General features: G+C 43.2%; 1 protein-coding gene across 1 annotated transcript in view; it reads right to left on the bottom strand.

The window, feature by feature from the left end:
* Positions 1 to 26,369, bottom strand: part of RIMS2 (regulating synaptic membrane exocytosis 2) — a 1,513,920-nt gene that overhangs the window by 183,475 nt on the left and 1,304,076 nt on the right. Inside the window, exon 30 of the mRNA XM_069220600.1 lies at positions 439 to 605. Coding sequence (XP_069076701.1) covers positions 439 to 605 — 167 coding nt within the window. The remainder of the gene's footprint in view (positions 1 to 438; positions 606 to 26,369) is intronic.

Raw genomic sequence — 26,369 nt, 5'->3', positions numbered from 1 at the left:
AAAAAATATTTTTTCTGCTATTCCCTGGAGACCCCTTCTCGTTTGCAACTGGCTTACCACCTACTTGAAGTAGGCAGTGAACTGAGATTGTTTTGCGACCGAATTCCGGTCACAAAACAATTATACAAACTCGCTAGTAAAAGGGAAACCGTTGGCACACCCCTTTCTAATAGTGACTTGAAACCCCTATTTTGGGAGTCAGTTATAGGTTACCAACTCACAAAATACGTACGTCTGGCCCTTTGTATAGTCAATGTTTCTCTTCATTAGGAACTGATAGGATTTGTTCTCGACAAACAGATTCGGACTCATGTCCTGAGTGCAATGATACAAGTGTAGCATTTAATCTTATCAAAATGCATCTAAAAACAATTACCTCAAACTATTTGTAGGCTAAATAAAACTAATAGTGACAATTTGGAGGTCCTTATTACTCACCTAATTTTTCGGTTCCCTCTCGGCCGCTCAGACTGCACAGACATATAGCTCGTACTGCTAAAACGCGAAGCACTGCTTGTCCTTGATACAGCGGACACATCACTCACATCACTGTCTGAAGACTTGTTAGAAACATTGTCTCGTTGCAGTTCCCTTCCAGAGCGATACTGTAAATGCATAAAATACTAAATCTATCAGAGAAATGGTAAAATATTGCACCAATTGAGCACAGTGGCTGCTCAAAGATTGAGATGGGGCATGCATTTTCAGAGGACAGGTGCAACGAATGATGTGAAATCCCAACACAAAGCTAACAACCATTTGCACAACCAACATGTGTTTCACGTTTCTAATTTTGAGGCAATGGTAAGAAAAAACAATAGTTTCTTTCTAAACATTTACATATCACATTCTTACTATCTGAAGGGCATAGGAAGGTTTTGCATATAGCTGGTCCTAATCAAAGATGCATGGTGGGCAAAAGAAAGATGGGTTTAAATGCTACTCGAACAGGTGCCAGTGATTAGACTAATTGCAATCATTCCACCCACCACCTTTTTTGTTTGATGTAAAATTCTAAGTGGCAAGGGTATGCCTGGACATGGGTCACTTGATCACTGTGCCACTAGAACCAAGCTGCAACGACTAAAGAGGCTCAATCAGGATGAAACCAGTCTTCCTTTGCTTGTGTTCCGATTCAGAAAGGACCTGGCTTGGCAGTTTGAAATGGATTGCTCCTATTGATGCAGGACCTAGATTGATTTGTATATGGCCGAGTCTAAACTGAGGTGGCATGGTGGGCAAAGGAACAATGGGTTGGAGTGCTACTTCTAGCAATTGCCAGTAGATGGACTAATTGCACGCATCCCTCTCATCACCTTTTGTGATGAGAGGAATTTTCATAAAATTAGCCAGAGCCAATCCACAGATCCTGCCATTGACTCCAACAAAAATTTACTTCCTTCACTTAGTCCACAATAGATCCTCACAAAGCTGGCAATAAACCCACATGAAACTCCACTAGACCCCAGGATCATAGTAAACTCTTCCCAAACCTTAGCCATTTAAACAGTAGAACCCATCTCCTAAGCCTTACCTTTCTGTAATCTTGTAATATACATATTAACCCCCCACCCCCCACTCCACTCCAGTAATTTCCATTTTCTTCATCTTGACTCAAACCTGTGGGATAAACCCTGCTAGCAGATCCTATCTAGCTATATGTTTATCAAAGCAATAGGAATCTATTTTTTTGGAACACATCCGGTAGGCCGCTCCCAAACACTGGCCACCTCCAATGTTCCTTTAAAAAGTCCCGGGCACCTACCTCTCTGCAACTCTGTCTGTGGTTTTGCTTCTCGCTCATGACAAATGGTAACGGAGTTCTACATTGGCTGTTGGGCACCAATCAGATGCTCTAACATCAGAAGAGATAGGGTCTATAAATCCAGGCAAGTAGCTATGGCCGTATGGCTATAAGTTCATGTACAGTAGTTCTGGCCAACGTGCCTGGCATTAGAGAAGGACAGCAAGAGGATAAACCTTCACAGTTTAATAAAGGTTTTCACTGATAAAACCATGAAGGAAAAGGATTATGATCTAGGAGAGACAATGTTCATTATGGACATTGAGCAGCATGATTCAGTCATATTATGAAATGGAGGACTGCATTTAATCATTTAATAACCTGCAAAAGCACTGCAATGGCAAATACAATCTTGGGTCACTTTGTGGATTAGTTAACATTGATTCATGTATTATCATAGTCTTCCTGGATCACTTTGAAGGTCCATCTTACATCAAGAACTATAAACCTAGGACCTGGTAGTATAAATATGTACTGTGCAGTTGTTTCAGTGACGGTATACATTATCATTGTGCAGTGTCTTTCTTCAGGGTTGGGAGAGTGCCCTAGGCCAACTAGTAGTCGCCATGACGGAAAACCTAGATGTAATAGGTAGCGGGAGGTGGCAGTTTTTGCTTATCACAGAACTCTTCATTTACAAGCTCTTATTGTAAGAAAGGAACTCAAGCTACCTGTAACGAATACAGAGGTTCACTGCAGTGATTCTAAAAGGTACATCACGTACCCTTTACAAACATCATCAGTAACAGGTTCAGTTACAAGAAGAACCTACAGCATAAGACAGCATTTTACATGTTGATCCACATCCATTATGTTATTCAGTGCCAATGCTGGAGCTATAAAAAACAGTACAAAGGCCAAGCAGTGAAGCACCTCCGTACACAATTCAGGAATAACAAATCAGTAGTAATTAAAGAGAAACTTGACCAGCCTGTAGCCAATCATTTTAGCCTTGTGGATCATCTGCTAACAGCTTTGAAAAATTTCCATGTGGAACAAATCTTATTAGAAGAACTACTGGACACCAGAGGAAACCTCTGGATGTACTGTTTAAAATCATTGCATGCAGATAGACTGATAACACCAACTGATTACTGCACATCTCAAAAGATCTCAGGACTGTATTGATTCCACATTCCAAACGTAATCTTCACTCATGAAGCTTTTTGAAAATCCATCAATGTCAGCTCTTCAGCAACTGAGCATACAGTCTTGTACTACTTGAGGAAGGCGGAAGCCAAAACGGTGTACAGAAAATATATACTGACTACTATAACATGCATTGTGTTCTCTGAAATGATGTAATTTGAAATGTAATAAGTGTTATAATGACTGCTATGATAACACATGCTGTGAGTCACAGAATATGCAAGGGTATAACCAATGCATGGACACAAGGGAAACTTATAGTTAGCAAGGGTATAAGTAGTGCATGGACAAAAGGGCGAGTTATAGTTAATGTGTGGTGAAGGATGCAACAGGACTGTGTACGGAGATGTGTGATGTATAGCAAATTGCAGATGGTGCATAAATTATAAATGTAAGTAAAAACTGGTGATGCACAAATCAGAAATTTACGTAGTAAGGATAACTTTAGAGTTTAAGTTGGGTTTGTATGTAAAGAGTAAAGTTTTCTTAACTGTAACTTAGCTTTAACCTTGGTTTTTGTCATTAAATTTAAATGGCTTTTATTTTTTATTAGAACATTGGAATGTTGGGAGCTCCATTGAAAACAATGAAGTGCTCCGGGCTTCTACTGTACAATATAATAGCATACATGGTATACAGTGTAGTAGCATACAGTGGAGTGCAAACAGTGAAAAAACATACAGTGGATTGGCTCGAGGTAACTAACTATAACTGGTGAATTTCTATGGTTGTGTATGCTTACAATGTAAGACTAATATAACTTCCCTTTGGTTTTTAACTTAATTTTTATGTTTTTTTTAAATTCTATTTCCTAACTATAATGTCCCTGTTCATTGTTTTTTTTTCAGTGAATATATATATATATATATATATATATATATATATATATATATTTATACACTTTTTCTGCAGAATCAACAAACTTGTGTGGAACATACAGGACACAAGTCATCAACTGTCATTTGCACACACAGTTACAATGCAAAGATTTATAAGGTGTTCAATACCACTACACACCCATAAGGTAGGATCTGTTTTTAAAACACTCACTAGCTGGACACAGGCTGTGCAAAATTAAATAGAGCAGTTACCTACCACTATGTAAACTATAAAAACCAACATGTTCATTGGGTGATGTAATCAATTATGTCACCTGAGATGTCATAAATGATGACATAGAACATGTCATGAGTGTTGTAATATGTGAGGTCATAAGCAGTGCATGGCGGGCGCAAGTTATAGTTAGCTCTGATAACTATAACTGGTGAATTTGTGTATGTTTTTTTAGTTCAAAATCCTAATGTTGTCCCTGACATATTCACCTAACTATAACACTGCTTTAACCTTTGTTTTATTTAGTGAATTTCTATGGTTTCCTTTTAAACAAAATAGATCTTTTTATCACATCTATCATGTTACTTTAACCATTTTTCGGTGAATTTCTAGTTTTTTTTTAATGTAAAGTAATATTTTATCACCATACATAAAGCCAACGCCCTGCCACGCACAGTATTAAGCCGGGGTTGGCCGCAGGCCAGTCCCTGCAGCCAACCCTCTGATGGCAGCCAACGCCACGCTGCACACGGCCTTTGGCTATGCTCTTTAGGAGGTTAGCAATGCACGCCTTGTAGCCTACCCACTCAGAGGCAGCTAAACCATCCCTCCACCTGCTGGCAGCCAAGCCCACACTGTGCAAAGCCATATGTCATGTGCTGGCATGGGGTTGGCTGCTGGGCCTGGCTTGCATCTAGACCTGCATCCAACTCCCTGCAGGCCCTTCCCCCCCCGGAGGCAGTCAACCCCACGGCTCCAATGGCTTTGGTTGTGTGTGGGGTGGGGTTGGCCCTAGAGCTAGCCACAGCCAGGTCCCCCCTTTGGCTGTGTGCAGGGGGAGTTAGTCACAGTACCTGGCTTACCACCAGGCCCTTTACTCATACTCCCATGCAAGCTGCCAACCCCATGCCACACACAGCCTTTGGCATGTGGCATAGGGTTGGCCTTCGTGCCCCGGGGACCCCATCACCCAGGGTGAAAACATATATACTAAGATATTAAGAGGAGCGGGTGTTCAGCTCCCATCCCTGAGCCTTAATTGTCCCTGAGGACCCCATTGCTTGGGGCCAAATTACAATAAAAAGGGGATGGGGCAGGTGGCCCCCTTCCCAAGCCCTAAAAGGCCCCCAGGGATCTCAGCCCCCCCAGGGGCAAATACAATTAAACGTGGGAAGGGGTTGTGCAGGCCCCTCACCAAACCTTCTGGGGCCCCCACCCCCAGGACTAAATTCTAAGGAAAGGGGGCCTGCAGCCCCTCCTCCCGAGCCTTAATAGGCCCAACACCCACCCCTGGGGCCAAATATAATACAAAAGGGGCAGATGGCTACACCACCCCCTCCCTGACCCTTATCAAGCCCCAGCGACCCCATGTCTCGGGCTGCATGTTACTATTAAGGGGAGGAGGGCCACGCATTCCCCCCTATCCGAGCCTTCACACCAAAAAGGACCCTATCCCCAGGGCCAAATATAATAAAAAGGGGGAGGGGCCATGTAGTTCCCCTCCGGTGAGCCTTATTAGGCCCCAGTGACCCCCCTCCCCAAGGGGCAAATATAATAAAAAAGAGGCGTGAGGAATGTGAACCCCCTTCCTGAGCCTATTCTGGCCCTGGGTACCTGCATCAATTATAGGGGGGGTGCTCTAGTGCCCACCTGGGACATCCACCAAGCTACACACTGGGGGAAACAGGGGAAAGCCCAGGGCCCCAGGGGCCGCAGTCTGCTCCTGGCATAGTGCAGAAGCCAGCACTGCTCCCATCCGGATGGAGCAGCTGTTTTTTGCTTGCTCCTTGTGGGCGTAAACAATGTGTCTTCTGTTTCCCTGCCCACAGGAGTGCGAGCAGGGAAACAAAACCTAAGTCGGCTTCCAGATGGATGATGCATATTTAATCTCCCGCCAGACAGGAGCAAACACATGTTTACCTGCCTGTTCCAGTGCAGGCTGGGAAAATACTGTATCCCAGGGATTGGCTACTCAAGACACTGTAAGTGAGCTGGCCACAGAAGATGGGGTCCCTGAGGCGAAAACAGACTCAAAGAGGGGGGGCAGCATAGCCCAGGGAGGTGGTAGGGGGTCCCCCTACATCTCCCCCATAGGGCCTAGGGTATCTCTACCCTGTCCCCTGGGACTAGGGGCCATATTTATACTCCGTTTGCGCCGAAATTGCGTCGTTTTTTTTGACGCAATTTCGACGCAAAACTAACGCCAACTAACGCCATATTTATACTATGGCGTTAGAGGCGAATAGCGCCAAAGTTCCCGGAATGTGCGTCATTTTTTAGCGTGAACCCCTTCCTTGCGTTAATGATATGCAAGGGAGGCGTTCCCGTCTAAAAAATGACTCCCAGGCCTTTACGTGGTATTTATACTCCCGGGCAAAAGAGACGCCCGGGAGTTGGCGTGGCAAAAAACGGCGCATTTGCGCCACTTTTTAACGCCTGCTCAGGGCAGGCGTTAAGGGGCCTGTGGGCTCAAAATGAGCCCACAGGTGCCCTCCCATGCCCCCAGGGACCCCCCCTGCCACCCTTGCCCACCCCAGGAGGACCCCCAAGGATGGAGGGACCCACCCCAGGGACATTCAGGTAAGTTCAGGTAAGTATAATTTTTTATTTTTTATATTTTTTTTTGGTGGCATAGGGGGGCCTTATTTGTGCCCCCCTACATGCCACTATGCCCAATGACCATGCCCAGGGGACAGAAGTCCCCTGGGCATGGCCATTGGGCAAGGGGGCATGACTCCTATCTTTACAATGATAGGAGTCATGTTGATGGGGGATGGGCGTCGTTAAAAAATGGCGCAAGTCGGGTTAAGACGATTTTTTCGACGTAACCTGACTTGCCCCATTTTAAGACGCCCATGCGCCATTTTCCCCCTACGCCGGCGCTGTCTGGTCTACATGGTTTTTTCCCACGCAAACCAGGCAGCGCCGGTCTGATTGCGCCGTCTAACGCCATTCCATAAATACGGCGCCCGCATGGCGCTTCAGAATGGCGTTAGACGGCGCAAAACTTTTTGACGCTAAACTGCGTTAGCGCAGTTTAGCGTCAAAAAGTATAAATATGGGCCTAAGTTCCCAAGTCATGTAATGGCTGCTGGCAAAATTTTTCTCATGTTGCTGGCAGCCAATCTGACTACTTGTTCCCGCAGGAGTCCAACTCCTGGGGGAGCAACTTGACCCAAGGTTTAAAAAAAAAAAAAAAAAAAAGCTCCCTCAACCAATCAGAATGCTACTTTTTTTTAAACTGGGCTCAATGGACTCTCATGTGAGTCCCTCAAACCAAACTGTCCAGTTATACAAATATATTTAAACTTCAGTATCTCACAAACTACTGAATGGATTTACTCCAAAGGACATAACTCACAATCTGTGAATCCAGTTCTAGCTCCCTTCCAAATTTGGTGTAATTTTGTTCAGCAGTTTTTGTGGTAGCGCTGTCTAAAGAGGTATACGGAAAATTACTTTTTGATCCCCCTTTTTCTCGGTCCCTGCCCGACAGGTCACCTCAAGACTTTACAGAAAGGAGCTGAAGTGAATTTGCTTTTTTCCTGGAACGTTTTGCAAAGATCATCAAATGGCGCCAAAGTTACTGGCAAAACAAAAAATTGCATGTCTATGGAAAGGCAATCCTAATTATAACTATGTAGTGGTGATCACCACTTTGAAAAGCACAGTCCTCATCAGGGTGAACCACAGAAGTCGCTAAACTAACATGTGCTTAACCTTCTGGTACCTTGACACAAAAGCAGTCAGGCTTAACTTAAAGGTACTGTGTTAAGTATTTATGCAGCACACAAACAGTAATAAAGTGAAAACACAACACAAGAGATGTTCCACACCAATTTACAAAATAATAAATAAAATGAGACCAAAATGACAAAAGATCCAATCAGTAGAACCGAGATATGCAATTTTAAAGGTTTGAGTAAAAATAGCACCAAGAAGCAGAAAGAGCTAACTGTGGGAATCTGTCCAAGCTAGACCCGGACAAAGTCACAAGTTCAGGCCGACCACAATGGAGTGTGGGCCAGATACAGGGACCGGGTTTGTCTTGCTGAAAAAGTTAACATCTCAAAGTCCAGCGTGCAGAGTTCAAAACTTCAGAATTTCACAGGAGGAGCTCAAGTGATGCCAGACAAGGGTCCCGGACATGCAAAGGCACCTCTTCATGATCAGAAACTCACTCCAATAGAAGATGTAGGGCTCTGGAAAGTCCAATTGCAGGTCCAGTTACAGCAGGTCAGCTGGGAAGTCGCAGGGAGGCCTCTGGCGCTTGTTGTGTTCCTGTAGCTCAGTCCAGGAGGTCAGCCAACTAACCTATGGAGTTACCCTGGTAGTCCTGGATTCAAGGAGATGGACCTTTCTTCTTCAAGCAGCAAGGCAGGCCTCACGCTCCAGTGTAATACTCTGAAGCAACAGGGAGTTCTAGCGAGGTCTTCCACAGGTCCAGGGGTGCACTGCTGAGTGGCTCAGGACAACAAATATTTGGCACCCTTTGAAGAGGGGGAACTTCTAATCCTCCTCCCCACATCTGGTTCTGAAAAAGTTACTTCCTTCTTCTTTCTCCCCCTACTCAGACTTCAAGAGGTCCAGGGTGTCAAAAGGCTGGTGTGAAGTTCCTTTATTCGTATGCTAGAGTCAGTCCCTTGAAATGTAAATGGGGCAGGGACCAGTTCCGCCCCTCCCATTCTGACAAGATGGCCCTCCCCCAGCTACACCCATGCCTTACTGTTCACTGTCTAGGCCCAATGTGCATTCCTGATGGGGGAACCATTAACAGTCCCAGGCAGCTGGAAACTTCTAGAAGGCCTCAGAAAATGTAAGGTAGGAAAATGCCAACTTTCTAAAAGTGGAATTTTCAAAATTGGAATCTAAAATCCAACTTTATCATTTAAGAAGATGTTAGTACTAGTTGGCAGTGGTAAATGGCACAGAGTACTAATGCCAACAGAAACGAATTTCAGAAAACAGAAGGGGAGAAGGCAAAAGGTTTGGAGGTGACCTTGCAGAATGGGCCAAGTCCAACAATATAAACGCTTCGCTATTGTTATAATTCAAGGAGCAATAAAGGGTCACTTTTTATGAGGTTTATCCAATGGTCCTCTAAATTAGAATATTTGAGAACAACAAACAAATTGTTAAATGAAAGTGTACAGGAATAAATAATGGGAACTATTTGAAGGTGTTGTGCTGTCGGGCTTCTGTCCCTTAAAAGTAATACAAATTAATGTGAGCTTTTGAAGCGGTCCTTTTAAAATGTCTGTTCAAGGTTTAGGTCATCCACTCCAGAATATGCAAAAATGTTTCCCTTTGGTCGGAGAGTAAGGAAACCAGGAGATGTTCGTACTCGGTCCTTCTACTCCCTCTAAAGCAAGGTCTTGCTGTTGTTACCTTAATCAAAGGGATCCCCTAAATGGAACTGGCATGCCACCCTTTAGGTCTTTAAGGCGGAAGAATGAGACTCCTCAGCTTAGGAGACAGCCCAAGCGGAATAGATATCTACATTGAGACATCCCTAGTTTAGACGTTATTTAGGAAAGTGCGTTATTAGAAAACGCTAAAGACATACAAAAATTGTCACAAATCTCACATTATATATCTAAAGTGGTTGCTCATGTATTCTTTAGGTATCAGACAAAAACTGCCTGGGAGATACGCTCTGTAAAATCCGGACAAAGGTAAACGACCTGGTCTTATACACACACCAGCAACAGAAGTAATAGTCCTTGACAATGAGGAGAGACTCTGTGGGAACTCTGTATAAGGTCGTCCATGGATAGTACTTTGTGTGGCTCAATCCTCAGAAAAATGTCTTAAAACACCAAACAAGCACCGACTTCGAGCCACCACTATCTGCAACAGTCCAATAAAGAACATAGGCTAAACGGGCTCTATCCCAAAGTTGCCTTGCATGCCTGGAATCAAAGCGACCCTTTACGGACTTCTTTGAGCAGTTATGTCAGTTGAGGTTTGTGTCACATCTGGTGTCAGCAGGGCAGAAGAATGTTAGTCTATTTTCTCAAAATACAATGTCAAGCATGGGCACATGTACGAATGTTTGTAGTGACAACAAGGTTTTACCAAACTATTTATTGGCATTACAGGGAGTGCAGAATTATTAGGCAAATTAGTATTTTGACCACATCATCCTCTTTATGCATGTTGTCTTACTCCAACCTGTATAGGCTCGAAAGCCTACTACCAATTAAGCATATTAGGTGATGTGCATCTCTGTAATGAGAAGGGGTGTGGTCTAATGACATCAACACCGTATATCAGGTGCGCATAATTATTAGGCAACTTCCTTTCCTTTGGCAAAATGGGTCAAAAGAAGGACTTGACAGGCTCAGAAAAGTCAAAAATAGTGAGATATCTTGCAGAGGGATGCAGCACTCTTAAAATTGCAAAGCTTCTGAAGCGTGATCATCGAACAATCAAGCGTTTCATTCAGAATAGTCAACAGGGTCGCAAGAAGCGTGTGGAAAAACCAAGGCGCAAAATAACTGCCCATGAACTGAGAAAAGTCAAGCGTGCAGCTGCCACGATGCCACTTGCCACCAGTTTGGCCATATTTCAGAGCTGCAACATCACTGGAGTGCCCAAAAGCATAAGGTGTGCAATACTCAGAGACATGGCCAAGGTAAGAAAGGCTGAAAGACGACCACCACTGAACAAGACACACAAGCTGAAACGTCAAGACTGGGCCAAGAAATATCTCAAGACTGATTTTTCTAAGGTTTTATGGACTGATGAAATGAGAGTGAGTCTTGATGGGCCAGATGGATGGGCCCGTGGCTGCATTGGTAAAGGGCAGAGAGCTGCAGTCCGACTCAGACGCCAGCAAGGTGGAGGTGGAGTACTGGTTTGGGCTGGTATCATCAAAGATGAGCTTGTGGGGCCTTTTCGGGTTGAGGATGGAGTCAAGCTCAACTCCCAGTCCTACTGCCAGTTCCTGGAAGACACCTTCTTCAAGCAGTGGTACAGGAAGAAGTCTGCATCCTTCAAGAAAGACATGATGTTCATGCAGGACAATGCTCCATCACACGCATCCAAGTACTCCACAGCGTGGCTGGCAAGAAAGGGTATAAAAGAAGGAAATCTAATGACATGGCCTCCTTGTTCACCTGATCTGAACCCCATTGAGAACCTGTGGTCCATATTCAAATGTGAGATTTACAAGGAGGGAAAACAGTACACCTCTCTGAACAGTGTCTGGGAGGCTGTGGTTGCTGCTGCACGCAATGTTGATGGTGAACAGATCAAAACACTGACAGAATCCATGGATGGCAGCCTTTTGAGTGTCCTTGCAAAGAAAGGTGGCTATATTGGTCACTGATTTGTTTTTGTTTTGTTTTTGAATGTCAGAAATGTATATTTGTGAATGTTGAGATGTTATATTGGTTTCACTGGTAATAATAAATAATTGAAATGGGTATATATTTGTTTTTTGTTAAGTTGCCTAATAATTATGCACAGTAATAGTCACCTGCACACACAGATATCCCCCTAACATAGCTAAAACTAAAAACAAACTAAAAACTACTTCCAAAAATATTCAGCTTTGATATTCATGAGTTTTTTGGGTTCATTGAGAACATGGTTGTTGTTCAATCATAAAATTAATCCTCAAAAATACAACTTGCCTAATAATTCTGCACTCCCTGTAGATTGCAGGCTTAGTCCCACTGCGTTCAATCAGAGTGTGGTAAAACATACTACAGGTAACCAAGTCAGGTAATGCTGGTTTGGTAATGGTACTGGGGCACACAGCAATATCTGACTTCTCACTTCTCTGTCACCAGGAAACATGCCTTGCTGCTCATTCGCCTTGGCGTTTCCCCATCTAAAGACCTGGTTCCCACTTTGACACAGTCTTGGCCCAACAACCATTGTTTAGGCGGCTACATCCATAAAAGTTTGTTCTATCTGCTCTACATGTGCTCGGCCCTCCAAGCCCATAGGCAAAAACCTCTACAGTCAACTTCAGGAACTCTTCAAGCCAGGCCATGTCATCTGGCTGTGATAAAATGGGAACTCAGTCCACTTGTCCTGCAAGGTAGTGCGATTCCTCAGGCTTCCAAGCAGCTAGAAGGGCATTGAAACTGACCAGCCCGGGCCTCAGGGGATGCATGCTTTCACTGGGAGTGGCTCCATCTCGGGGAGCTCAGTCATGGTATCATTAGCTCCTGACACTTTCATCTGGTTTGTCCTCGTTAACATTAATTTCTGGACAGTGGAATCTTTTTACCGGTTGGTTTTTACATTGCAATTATGCACTTCTGTCGTAGGAACCCACAAGTTGGAAAGCCCAAGCTCAAACCATGAGCACCAGTACTTTATGCCTAGTCATTGTTTATGTACTCGCCGACTATAAAGGGCGAACTGAAAGCACTTTCATTGATCAGCATATCCAATAGTGAGCAGACCTGGACACCAGACACTCTTGACATTTGTATTCACCAGTACTAAACATTGAAACTGGATCATTGTTGTTTCTGTTTTATGTGATACTGACTTAGAGAATTCTACCCGTACCGTCGGACTTCACTCGCTAGCCATGAACCAAGAAGGTTTCATCGTTTTTATTGCTTGTTCTAATAATGCAGATATGTATACTGTAATGTTTTTTTGTAATCAAACGATAAAGAATACTTACAGTGGTACTCTAATTTCCAGAATCCATGTGCCCGACAACATCATAGAAACAGTGTGGACATTATCATATGTGGCTCATTGATTCTTGAGGGGAAAAACACTGAAGAGGTGATTTGAAAAGGGTGCTTTCAGAAAACAGAACCAGCAGTAGGAACCAGGATCCTAGGGATTCCCACTTACTGTTTTAAAAGTCTAATAAGGAATATGCTCGTAAATTTAAATTCCCAGTAGTAATTTGGGCACACGCGCAGAGTCTGGTTACAGCACTTTGCATTACGTTAAAAGAGCCCTGCTCCTTCGGGGGACGTCGTGTTATTTGTATTTGTTCAGCGTCAACTTACTCCGAAAGAGGTGTCCTGGCACAGTGGGGTATCAATTTACTGAAAAGAAAACTGAATCCAGAATGGAAAGTGGGGTATAAACTCTCAGGGGCAGCCGAGAGTCTCGAAAATCGGAAGTGGCAGATTTTCCGCTGTTTTTTTCTGTCAGCTGCAGGTTTGGCGGCAGAATGTTCCAACAGCGTGTTCGAGAAAGATCGGCCATCACATCTGGAGAGCTGGATGGCGGGAATGAGGTTGAGCAACGGACGCATGCTGGTGTGCAGAAGGAAAATCTGTTCATTAGATAGTCTGTCCAGCACCAAATAGCGCCTTGCGTTTGTGGCACAAGAGCTTGAATAGCGCCCGTTTTCGCACGCAGAGCGCGCAAAGGTTCCCAGAAGCGGCTTTGAGGAGGTGCACGAATGATGCTCAAACTCCTCGAAGCGCAAAGGATTTATGTTTTCTAACATATCTGCTCACTTCATGTACATTGCGTCATGTGTATTCCCAGTGTGTCTCCACTAAGGCCATACAGTGCCACACAGTAAGTGAGACTTCGGGAAGAGCCCACGTTTGCCTGTGGTACTACTGTCTGCTGCCACGGATGTTCCCACCCTCCACAAATAAAGTACGCGTTGTCGTGTAACGCGCCACCGACGCTTAGCAGGCACCAATCATTCCTTGCTTTGTGACCGCATGGATGCTGGCAGAGCGAAGGGGGGCCCTTCTTCTTGTGGCTCGCAAGGGTTTCCAGTGTGCGCACTGTCCATAATAGTTACTGATTGGAAAGCACTTTTGTGGATTGCGGATTATGGCCTTCCAGCTGCACTGGCGTGCGAACGCCCAGGCTTTGCTTCCCAGGGTCTCTCGTGCCTTGCCAGCTCGCAGGACTGTAAAACCGCTCCGTTCTAGGGTACTGAGCCAGGAAACTCGCACAACAGCCGAGAAAAGTGTCTGCAATGTGTTTGTTTTAAAAATCTTCACGGGCTAAGCGATTTGTGCAGTCGCTACCTAGTTGTTAATAAAAGTGGCCGAAAATGGGCCAATCGGCATAAGAGCCGGTATGTTTTTACTGGGCTAAACCACAGCCTGAAGTCCGGAAAAGGAGAAAATGTGTGAGGAAAGTTTAGGCGCCCTTTACATGTGTTCTAATTGACTTATCTATTAGTAGAAATATGTCACGGGAAGTCAAGCTGCAGCAATGCTGAATAATTCAGTGTTCCAGCTGTCTAGGCTGACGTCAATGAAGAGGGAGGCCAGACTGTTGCAATCCGCGCACTTTCTTTCAAAAGCAGTCACATTCCCTACCGCGGTAAGGACTCGCCAGATATCACATTACAGTCATCTTGCTCATTCCTAACAATATTTCGCTTCAAAAGGTCGGTAATTGATGTCATAGTTTTAAGACGAATTAAGCTACAAAAATATATTCCCAAACATTCAGGCTTAGCTTTGGGACACCAAACACTAGACATGAAGGGATTACTTTGAAATATATTACATACAGAATCTACATGGCTTTAAATGTTGCTCCATTGATGCTACTCAGAGATATGGTAGCAAAGCCAGAGATCGAAAAGTGCTAGACGGCTTTGTTGTCAGATCCTGTGGGTGTTTATGCTTCATCTAAATAGAACACATCATATACTTATTTCCGCTTTGTCGTGTTCACCCCAATATTTTTGGGGGTCCCACCTAGTAGATCCACTAACCCCCAAAGGAAATGCACCCTATCCGGAAGAGAGGAGAACTGGCAAGTGTCTCTCACTGCTCCTCGAAAGAGTTTTCTCTTTTACATGGAAAGTGTTAAGAAGCACACAACTCTGCCAGAGACTTTCTTGGCTGCAGGTGATATTAAACAGAGCCTTGTACCCCAAATTTGTAGGCACACACAATAGTTAGTATTTTACTGTCTTTTATATTGTAGCTTTTGTCTACAAATTCTGTATCAGACTGATCATAATCTTAAAAATAATTCAGCAGATAATATACAACTCATGGCAAATGTGGGTAGACCCGGATCATATTTATTGCCCATCTCTAACCTGCTAGTCTGTTCCCTACCCAAAGTCTCCTAATATTGCCGTCCTTCCAACACATATGCCTGCATTAATTTTACTAAGCCTTTTTATGATAAGCCATTTATAGTTTCTCAGCATACCTTATGCTTTTTCCAGGTCAGGAGTCAAAATTCAGCACTTCAGCATCTCCCCTCAGCAACCAGTCCATGTGTCTAACCCCAACTTTGCACCAGTACCCTATATATCTTTATTACTAATGATGTTCCACAGAGCAAAGGAGGGGTCACATGCTGGGATCCTGCTTTGCCACAAATGTGTAAAGCATAGGGAAGTTATGTAAGCTAATGCTAATTTGTCATCTTTCTTCCAAGATGGATATCTGGAAGGTCACTTTCTTTAGCAGCCACAGTTACAACACATGTGTCAGAGAAGCAAAACATTTTCTCTCTCTGCCTTATTACTTTGAAAGGTTCAGAATACATGCAGTTCTTAAACTCTAAAACTAGAGATTGAGCACTATTAGACCTATCAGCTTTAGGGTGGATCTCTCCCTAATGTTTTGTCTTCATCCCTCCTATTTTTGCTGATCTAATTTTTGTTGGTCTTAGGACACTGTGCTCTTTACCACTGCTAAAGTACTTGTGTTCTCTCCTCTAAACATGGTAAGATTGGCTGCACCCAATTGGAACATTGAATTTACTTGTATATCCCTAGAAAAGTGGCACTACAGGTTCCCAGGGCCTGTAAATTAAATACACCTTGTAGGCCTGCATGACTTATTGTGCCACCCACTAAGGCCTGCCATTGCAGCCAGTGTTTAGTTTTAAACTGCCATTTCAACCTGGCAGAGTAAATCTTTTGGTAAGTCTAAACCTGGTGGTAGGATGAGCCATCCAAGGCAGGATGGGGGACAGAGCTGTGCACAGCCCTACCTATACCTGTACTTCAAAGACACTGCCTCAGCCAACAATCAAAGAACTTCACACTAGACTATTGTGACTGCAAACAGATTGCAAAATTCCCCTCTGTGCGGGGGAAAATCCAGAAGCTTCTTCCACTTCAAAGCAGGCATCAGATATAAAAATTCAAACGCACTCTTTAGTACACTTCTGGACCTGTGCATATTACAGAACAAGGACTGCCCTTCTGTCATGCTGCTTGAGGCCTGCCCTGCAGTCTTAGAAGGAAGACTGATGTGTAGCCTTCATTCCAGGCAAAAGAGACTACCAGGGTCAGCTGACTGACCTGATGTTCTGAGCTACTCGGACACAACTAGCTCGAGGCCTCTCTGCAACTGCCCAGCTGACCTGTTTGAGCCCTGTTCGCCTCTGCTGGAGTGAGTTCCTGATCGCCAGTTGATGTCATTCTAGCATAAAAGGATATACTCCTAACGTTTTGGGCTCTTCCTGACCTCAACCAGGCCCGCTCGTGCCAAGATCTTGCCATCCGCACCCACTGCCAATGTAAAGGTCCAGTGAACCTGACTCTTCGTGTAATAGTGACCACAAGCGTAAGTTCTGCACTTCGCGCTACAGTATTGACTGCCTGTGGTGACCGCCATCACGAACTCCAGTAACAACTGTCTGTGACACACAAAAGGATGTTTGTGCTACAGTAATGATCATTTGCAACACACAGCCTGCTCTCCCCGCTATAGTGATGATCATTCGCAGCACTCTCCCTGCTCCTTGCGGCCTCCTCCACCACTAACTAGACCCTTCATGCTTGACACTGGATGGTAACTTTTTCTGCAGGATTAACCTGCTCCCTGCTCCATCGCGGTCGGCCTAACTTTGTGACTTTCACTTCGTCTCACATGACCAGATAACCACGAGTGGTGCTTTGTGCTTTTAAGCGCTATACTTACCTTAAATCTTTAAAACTGCATATCCACGTTTAACTGACTGGATTTTTGTCATTTTTATGTCAAATAATGTATTAAAGTTTATTCTATTTTTCAAAATTGATGTGGGATTTTTCTTACGTTGGGTTTTCACTTTATTGCTTGAATGCTGCTTAAATACTTAACACCTTGCTTTTAATTTAAGCCTGACTGCTTTTGTGGCAGGCTACCGGAGGGTTGAGCACTGGTTAATTTAGTGAGTTTCTCTGGTTTACTATGACCAGAATTGTGGTTGGTACTTGAAAAGAGTTCACTCTTGCACCCCCAAACCAACAACCCAAATACTCACATGAAAAAATGCAGAACATCTGGGTTTGATCGCTATTTGTGCTCTTCTAAGGCTTGCCTGCCTGAGATGTGTGTGACATACATTCAGATTTCCCAAAATCAGAGCAGATAAACGTCGAAGGCCAGCACCTCTGACCTAATCCTCTTATTTTAAAACATTTTGGTCATGCTGTCCATCTGAACTAAGTTCTTTGAAATGCTGCCAGCAACACCTATCAAGTCAACCTGATGGAATTCAATTCCAACATTTTAATGATATAAAGAGACTCTTGGATTTTAAGGTCGGAATCTCTGCTATGTCAATGAGATGTGCTCTCCAACCAAAGTGACAAATCTGTCTCTGCTGTATCCTTGAGAAAGAAAATAGATTCCAAAACAAGCATTCTTATCAAATTCCACATCATGATCTACTACGACAGTGACTATCTGCCTGAAAAAAGAACCTGTTGTCCTGCTCTGTGACAACCCCTGGAACTGGAGTCTGTTGTGCATAAGACTCGTGAAATACACAGAAGACATAAACAGTGTAGATGCCATCTTTCCAAATCATGGTGTTTGTTCTAGATGGAGGTCCTTGAACAGAAATCGCTTGTAACTGTTAGCGGAAGGGCTCAGCTTTATCTACTGTATCTCCAAAATTCTGCTAGTCAGCTTCACTTGATTTCAGAGAACTAACAGGGATTATTCTCAAGACAAGGTAAACCCTAGACCTTGATGCTGCAGGTGAATGTCAACAAAGGGGGATATTCTGTGAGGTTCCCAGAACACTCTTTAATAAAAAGAAAAGCAATCTGAGCTGGTAGTGAAAAGAGACTACCATGAAACAAAGTCACTGTGAATTAACAGCATTTTGTAGGGCTAGATTAATCCTGAAACCCCATATCTTACAAAGCGGGGCCACTACCAGTAAAGAAATCTTAGAGTTGGGACTGGTCTATTTATGGATTCAGCTTCTTTCTTGTTCATGCGGAAATATATAGGGTGCTATCCATTCCCTTGATCTTGAGGAGTACTTCTTCTAAAAGGCCCTATGAAAGCTAGTCTTACATCACTTGTGAATAAGTGTGAGGTGATCTTGGAAAGCCTGCCCAGGCATGGGCAGCATGTCTGGTGGCTTCTGAATGAAACAGAGTCTATGTCCTGTAGCTACAGTCCATAGAGCTCATGAAATGGTATGAATTTCTTCCTAGATGGGATGAAATATGTGTGCCCTGCGTCTAACTGGGGTACCCTCGATGGTTAATTGGATCAGGGGTTTTGGCAGTAGCTAATATTGCATCATCCCTTCTAAATTGTCCTCTGGGCCATTTTCCTGATGAATATACTGGCCAAGTTTAAAACTTATGTAGAATGGGCATTGAATCCACTGGAAGGTACTTGACACTGGTCCCATAAATTTGCCTGAAGGCAAAAATAAATCTTCTTTGTTACAAAGTAACTAATGTTCCACACAGCTTTTTTATCCTCTGAGGTACAAACAACGTAGTGTCCATAAAAGTTAGGTTAATAATGCAGAGCTTGATTCTGAGTTCAGATATTCTAGCTGAGGGGTGCCTCTTGAAAGATGTGCACACAACCAGGTCAACCAAACCTGTTGAAGCTCTGAATAGGTTATTAGAGATTGTTTTTGCCTCTGCGTGTAGTGGAACTACTTTGATTTTACAGTAGACAAATCAATTTTATCACATCTGGTCTGGTCCCGAATATTCAAAAATACATAGCGCATTAGCCAACATTAATGTCACCAACCCCAAAGCGAATGCTCCTTGTCAAGAATATCAGGCTGTCATATCTCCTAGTTGTTAATTAAGTTTGCAAAGGGCACTGGATCCCCAGAAGGCAACTAGATGCTGAGAGTCACCACTTCAAATTCGTACCAAATGGCATACACAAACGGCCCTCCACAGAATTCAGAGTGAAATATATTTTGTGTAAAACAGGCCACTGGAAAGTAAGTCTGGTTTCACGTCCTCCTTATCTCCACCCTGCGGCACACCTACGAAAGTTAGTTGCACTTCTTTACTTTTCAGCTTGTCGAAGGTAAATTCTTCCTGGGTTCAGATTCAGACCTAGTGTTCTGGGAGGCAGTCTATAGACAAGAAATTTTAATACTGGCCATCAAACATTTACGCTTGACTTTTATATAGTTTCTGAATTAGATTTTTGAAAAGTGGCTGCAGGCTACCACGCCATGGTCATGATATCGGACTGTTCGGGCACCCTGTAGAGTATATTTCGGCCTAATGTCTTGTCATGGGTTTACAAGTAGTATTTGAAGGAGCTCATCCCTACGAGGGAAGACGCTCAAAAGAGAGCCTCTCCTACTTGAAAAAAATAAACTACAGGAGATGTCTTTAAAAACCCAAAAGATGAAAACGGATGCTTCTAGACTGGAAATACCTTAAATAAACACAACAGGGTCCTTCTCTGATACAGTGGGAAAAATAATGAAGTAACAGGCAAATTGCTTCTCTTGGTCTGATTTCCTTCAGCCAAAGTAAACTCCAGTCACCCTAAAAATAAAATATTATAGCCCACAGGACATTAATGAGAATGCACCCTAGTTCAAGCAGGGCTGTAGTTTAAACAATATCCTTTAAGTTCTAATTTTCCCAAAACATAGGGAGGGGAAAATGTAGTAAAAAGATGTTCGAATCGAAAACTATTCTGGTTTTGTTAATGTGGTGAGGATTCTTTGGTGAAGATGCATACAATAAACATCAAAGCAGCTCACTTTTACCAGCATGTGCTTTATAAATGTTAGTCACGGCAATAACACTCCACATGTCGGCGGCAGGGAAAATAAAACGATTGGCATTCTCACCCCGACGTCCAAATGAAATAAGGCGGGTTACCTTTGGCCTAAAAATCACAAACTGATTGAGTCCCAATCACTTTACCGCCCTTTGGCTGCCCTGTTAATAAGGGCAAGGCAGCTGTGCAACGCACAATGCCCAGAAGTTAATATCCACCTGAAGCATACGCTCTCGACCCCTAAGAGATGGATAATAATCTATTACTCCCCACCTAGGCTGGCACTCCTTAGTTAGTGCTGCATACGTACAATAAAGTGGTGCCAATTGAATTTGGAAGGAAATTAACCATGCGATTGAGTATCACCAGAATAAAAAAAACACATAAAGTTAGGTTTTTAAGATGCCCCATCAACATTTAACTTTTGCCATGTCAACCTAGTCAGATTTTATCTTTAGGAGGGCAACTTTTGACAAAAAGGGGTATAGCAAGCATAAGAAAACAAAATACTTGCAATGCAATAAAGGAATTCACTACAAACTAATAAACCTGCAAATCGGTCACGATTCATCACAAAACATTACAGATATCATCTCAACCCAACAACACATTTTGCGCACTTTGCGTTGAAACCCAATTGTGTAGTACTGCATTAAATATATGTTTGCTTCATATACCGGACTACTGGGGCCTGCACGATGAGAGAATCTCCCCAGCCAGGAACTTTCCGCTCTCAGCAGATAGGAGCGAAGCCCTTTCAGAGCATTACTCCCAGCTTTCAATGAAGATGCCAGAATAGTGCAGTGCCCTGCCTTGCATTTCTGTGCTGGCGTGTTTTTATTTTATTCTGTGCAATTTGTCATTTCAATTTTGTTTTTTAAATAAAGGTTGCCATATAGCTGGAGGAGAAGGATGAAGGATCTGCTAATAGTTTGCGATAGTGTCTTCAAGTGGTCTTCTGTGCACGAGAGAGTTTCATAGCTAATGTAATTCTAACAGTTAAAGTATCTGATACAAGAGAAGAAATAAAGTACTGGGACCGCTCATCTATAGGGGATTCTCCCATGCGGAGGTGGGGCACACTGGCTTGATCTTTTTTCTATAAGGTCATTCAAGTATCTAATCATAATTAAATGTAGTACAAGTGTATTATATTTTTGTACTTTAAAACATTTGCTTCACCTACGGTATAGGCTCCAGTTGGCATTCTTTCTTGGACTGATTTTGTTCTTGGGTTCTAGCCTTTCAGACCTTAAAAAGACCCAAACCCTTTTCTGTTGAGAGTGAGTATAAAGTTCACAGCAGACAACAGTGTGTTATCTAGAGGTTACAAGCTCGAATCCTGGTGTTTCTTGGGTAGATAGTATGCGCTCTTTCACTACAGCACAGAGAGAGGACACATTTTTTATATCAAGCACTGTAAACAAAATAAGCTATTATAGTAATAACTTGTTTTTGTATAGTGCTTCATACCGCACAGTTACAGGCACATTGTACAGCTTTGTAGATTAATGTACCTATTGGTTAAAGCTCGAGGGCTGAGTGCATTATAGTTAGTTCGAAAAGCTGTCTCAGGTCACTAGGCTTGAAGTTCTGGCAACATTTTAAAGCACTGTGTACGCCTGCACATCCTACAGTTCATTACTCCTTTAAGGAAATAGATATAAACAAGCTTTACATGTTCTGTGCATGACACAACAGACAAATGACACACGAGTCAGGTAATGTACATAAGATAAACTAAATGACTGAATGTTGAGGCATTCTACAAGACAGTGGAAAGTATGAAAATCACTGCCCAGATGAATCAAACCCATGTGTTTAAAGAATGGGGAGACAAGCCCTATAGCGGCAAGACCATCAAGCTGAAAGCAATGTCTGACATCCAGCATGCTTATGGCACCAGCCACCTCCTCAGCGGTAGATGTGCTTGTGCTGCGTTGAGGATGAAAAAACTCCCCTTATAAAAACAAAGATGGTTATGAGTAGTGAATTGAAGGTTTTAAACTGCAAACCGTGGAGAGGGAAAGTGGTTTTGGATGCAAGAGCTGGGCAAAAAGGTTGGTTGGCTTCTTCCACAATGAAATAAGAGTCTTGAGAATATTCAGAAAAATACCCTGAGACAATTAAATATTAACAGTGGGAATTCAGGCCTTGCATCTACAGAGCAGGTAAGCATTTTTCACAGCAGCTAATAGACACAAAATGACCAAGGTTCAAATGAGGTATTTAGCATGAACCTTTGTATGTATAGTACATTTTCCCCATGGAAACAGTATAAATCACCCGAGCATTAGTAATCGAACTAATGAGACCAGAAATAAAGGTTTCATGCAGTGTTTCATATCTTAGAATAGTTGGAATCAGTTACTGAGTCAGAGATGAACATTTGCCCTTGAATAAAAGTAACTTTTGCCAAAATAAGGCTTTTAAGCATAGAATGAAGATATTAAAATCCAGGTGATTGAATAACTAGAAGATGCCCTTCAAGTGGATCTGCCGCTATGAATATCGTGTTTATTAGAGTAAAGTTAAAAAATGTACCATCTAGCAGTCTCATTAGAAAAAACTAACCACATGCATGCCAAGATTGAACATATTCTGCGCACCCTATGAATAATAGTATTAATACTATTAGTACTGCTACTAATAATAATAATACTATTAATAATAACAATAATATGTTTAGACTTTTTTTCAAAGGTTTTAGGAATAGGTAAACATTAGGGACAAGAAACGAGAAAATAAATAAATCTGCTGCAAGATTAGTGTATACTCACAACAACAGACTTAGAAATAGTGAGGTCCACAATACTGATATCAAGAAACGAGTTTAACTGAACTGTAATTAAACAAATACTTCCCTTTAGATCTCGCTGATATGCCCTTAGAATTACTGCAAGGAAAATGTATAGGCCACATGACATTATTTCAGGACTAGGAAACATAACTTTGGGACAAGTGTATTCAATATAATAGGGTTTAAATTAGTAAACTGATCGCACAGGTGGCGCATTATACTGGGAATGAAAACATATTTTAGGACTCAGAGACGGCGCAGAATTAGGAAGGGTCTGCAAGATGCAGAGGAAAGGGAACCAAAAACATTACGTGATCTCCGCCTTAAATCAAAGCTCTAGCCCCCAGAGAATTAAATAGGTTATTTTAAAAATCTTAAATGAGAGTCAAAGACTCGGGAACCTGACTTTAGTGATAAAACAATACGTTTGTAAACTAAAATAATCGAGCCAGTACTGGAAGTAGCAGAGCGGCAGTCTCGCCTCCCATTCATTTAAGACTGCTCTCAAGGGGCGGCTGCTACTGGCGGGCGAGACAGTGAGAGCAGATGACTAGACCACAATGTCACCTTATACTGGGAGTGAAAGTGGATATGGACAAGAAGCGTTCAATTCAAATGTAATATCGTGAATGTGATCAGTCAGAAGCCCATAGCACTTTCATCTGCATGCCCTAACCAAGACACTCTTGAATGCTTGTAGAAAAAAACAAGCATTTGCAACACAATGGGTCTCGCGTTTGCTCCAGTTAGAGCTTTTAGCATTGTAAATTCCTAGCTGGACTTTTCTTGCCACATAAATTGAAAAAAAAAAAAAACAGTTGACTTAAGCGTGCCAGTTCAAAGTCCTATGGCCACCATTAGCATGATCACTTAGGAGAGACACAAAAGGAAAAAAAAGCTCGGTCACAGTCAAACATATCAGCAATCCATGTAACAGTGTTTGTGTCCAAGGCAGTAACCAAACCTCCCCAAGTCGGGACAAACGTAAAGCATTTACCAATGCTAACAAAGGATTTTTGAAAGGCAAGCCCATGAATGAGTGAAAGTGATGAGCATGAGGTGGGAGTGGTTAAAAGCCCACAATACTTACAACAGGTCAAGGTATTATGCCAGGTGTCAGTTTGTGAGTTTAAAAGGATAGCTCTGCTGTCTTTGGCGTTTGCCTGTGAGCTATGGGTATTGTGCCAGGTGCTAGCCTGGGAGTTCTATATATTGTGATGGCTAGCTCTGCTGTCCCTGGTGTCAAACTGTGAGCTCTGTGTATTGTGCCAGGTGCCAGTCTGCGAGATCCGAGCATTATGGGGCATAGCTCAGCCTTCCAAGTGTCAACTAGTGAAAGCTTTGGACGGTAGACCTCTGCTCTCCCAGGTGTAAACCTATCAGTTCTGCGTATTGTGCAGGATAGCTCTGTTGTTCCAGGTGTCAAGCTGTGAGAGCAGCGAATTAGGCACTGTAGCTCAGAAATACAAGTGAATCCTAAATGTACAGCTCCACAGGGAGGTGTTGCTCAAAGTCTGCGTGTTAAAGGCATGGAATCCTCAGCAGGCACCTGCTGCCTGTAGTCGATCACATCTCTCTTAACACAATACCTAGTTCTGCCTGCCACTTTTTTAATGCAGAGAGTAAGTGCTGCTAAGCCACCTGTCTGTCACATAGTTCGAACGTGAGTGATAATTCCGCTGTCTTAAGCCCCTGTCTCTCATATTTGTTTGGTACAAGAGCTGGCGCTGCTTTCCAAGACTCTTGCCAAGCATATCACTTTAAAATGAGAGACTGTACTGCTAAGCCGCCTATCACACAGCTCTAACATAAGAGATAGCTCTGCTGTTTAAAGCTCCCATTCATCATATTTCCTTTGGACGAGCAGCAGTGTTGCTTCCTAATGCCAGTGCACAGAAAATCTCTTTAACATGACCGATGGCGATTTTAGGGCCACGGCCTTTCACAGATCTAACATCAGAAATAGCAACAGAGATAGGTCTGCTGTCTAAAGCCTGTGGAAGACATGTTTCTTTCCGATGAGGGGTAGCAATGCTGGCTGAAATTTGTATCTACACAAATATTAGAACCATAGAGAGATAACTTACTCCGGGCCTGTACTCTTGCATTACAGTATAGGGAATCTGGAGTTTAAGACCTTGCCATGTACATACAAATTAAAACGTTCCGGTTCTAGTCAAACCACGCAAGCACAGTCTTTCATCCCACTGAGGCTCGTAACAAAGGATCCAGGCGCAAGAAGCGCTGCTTTACATCGGACAGGAGCAGGTGGGGAGCGGACCAAGAAAAGCGTAGACTCACTCCCCCCAGAGGCTTATAATACAAGACGTGGACACAGGAAAGGCGCATGCTTTCATCCCACTGAGACACGTACTAGAAGGAAAAGCGCAGAAAACACTGCGTTTCACACCGTCAAGGCACGTAAAACAAGGAGCGGATACGCAAAAAGCACAGCATTTCATCATACTGAGGTGCGTAATACAAGAGAACAGCTACACAACGAAAAAAAACACATTCTTTCATCCTACCGAGGGACGAAATACACGGAACAGACACGCAAAAGGGCACATCCTTTCATCCCACTGAGATGCATAATAGAAGGAAAAACAGAGAAAACACCACATTTCAAGCCACTGACTCACGTAAAACAAGGAGCAGACACACAGATAGCACAGCAATGAATCCTAGCGAGGCACGTAATATCAGGATCAGCAGACGCTACAAACACATGCAAGGAGCAGACATACAAAAAAGAGCACCGATTCAAAGCGCCATGGCCGCCATGAGCATGAAGGAGGGACACAAAAGGAAAAAGAAGTTTGCTGAAAGTCAAACATATCGTCAATTATCCATGTAACAGAGTCGGTGGCCAAGGCGGTAACCAAACCACCCCAAGGCAGGACAGAAGTAAAGCATTTACCAATGATAACAAAGGATTTGTGAAAGGCAAGCCCATGAATGAGTGAAAGTGATGGGCGTGAGGTGGGTGTGGTTAAAAGCCCACAAAGATAACAACACATTGGACATGCTCGACCTAATGAAACTGGTGGCTGTAACATAAATCCAACACATTAATGCTAGGAGGCAGTGGTAACTGTAAATATGACTTCCTAGCCATCCAAGTGAGGCGAAGGAGAGGTGGACATGAGGAATCCTCACCCTGCGAACCTGCAAGCAATCAGTCTCCCTGGAGTAAAAAAAGTAGACAGTCTGTGCATCTGGGACTCTCAGTAGTGCTTTCTGTGTTTGGCCACTCTAGTGAGATGATTTGGCAGGTGACCTCTAAATCTCACTGGTCCAAGAGGTCTTCCCAGTCACTCGAGTAAGGGGGAAGGGGAGTTCAGCACAAAACAAGCTTCATCTAGGTATGGACCCACTGCGGACCGCCTGCCAAAGTGTTTTTGTGTCTTCAGCTAAGCGTCACAGGTGACACTGTTATTGAAGTGGTATATTTACGATTGTTACCTCTTTTGCAAATTTTATGTGTCGCAATTTGCACTGTATTTTCTCATCCATGTACGAGGAACCACATTACATTTTCAACATTACGCCTTGTTGTAGTCTCTGGATAGGTGCGATCATAATAAAGGGTTGCGTTTCATTACATATACTTGTTTTGAAGTAA

Source organism: Pleurodeles waltl, chromosome 2_2 (genome assembly GCF_031143425.1).
Source record: "Pleurodeles waltl isolate 20211129_DDA chromosome 2_2, aPleWal1.hap1.20221129, whole genome shotgun sequence".
In the NCBI taxonomy this organism is placed as follows: domain Eukaryota; kingdom Metazoa; phylum Chordata; class Amphibia; order Caudata; family Salamandridae; genus Pleurodeles; species Pleurodeles waltl.
The sequence above is the reverse complement of the archived record's forward strand: the minus strand, read 5'-3'. Positions and strand labels throughout refer to the sequence as shown.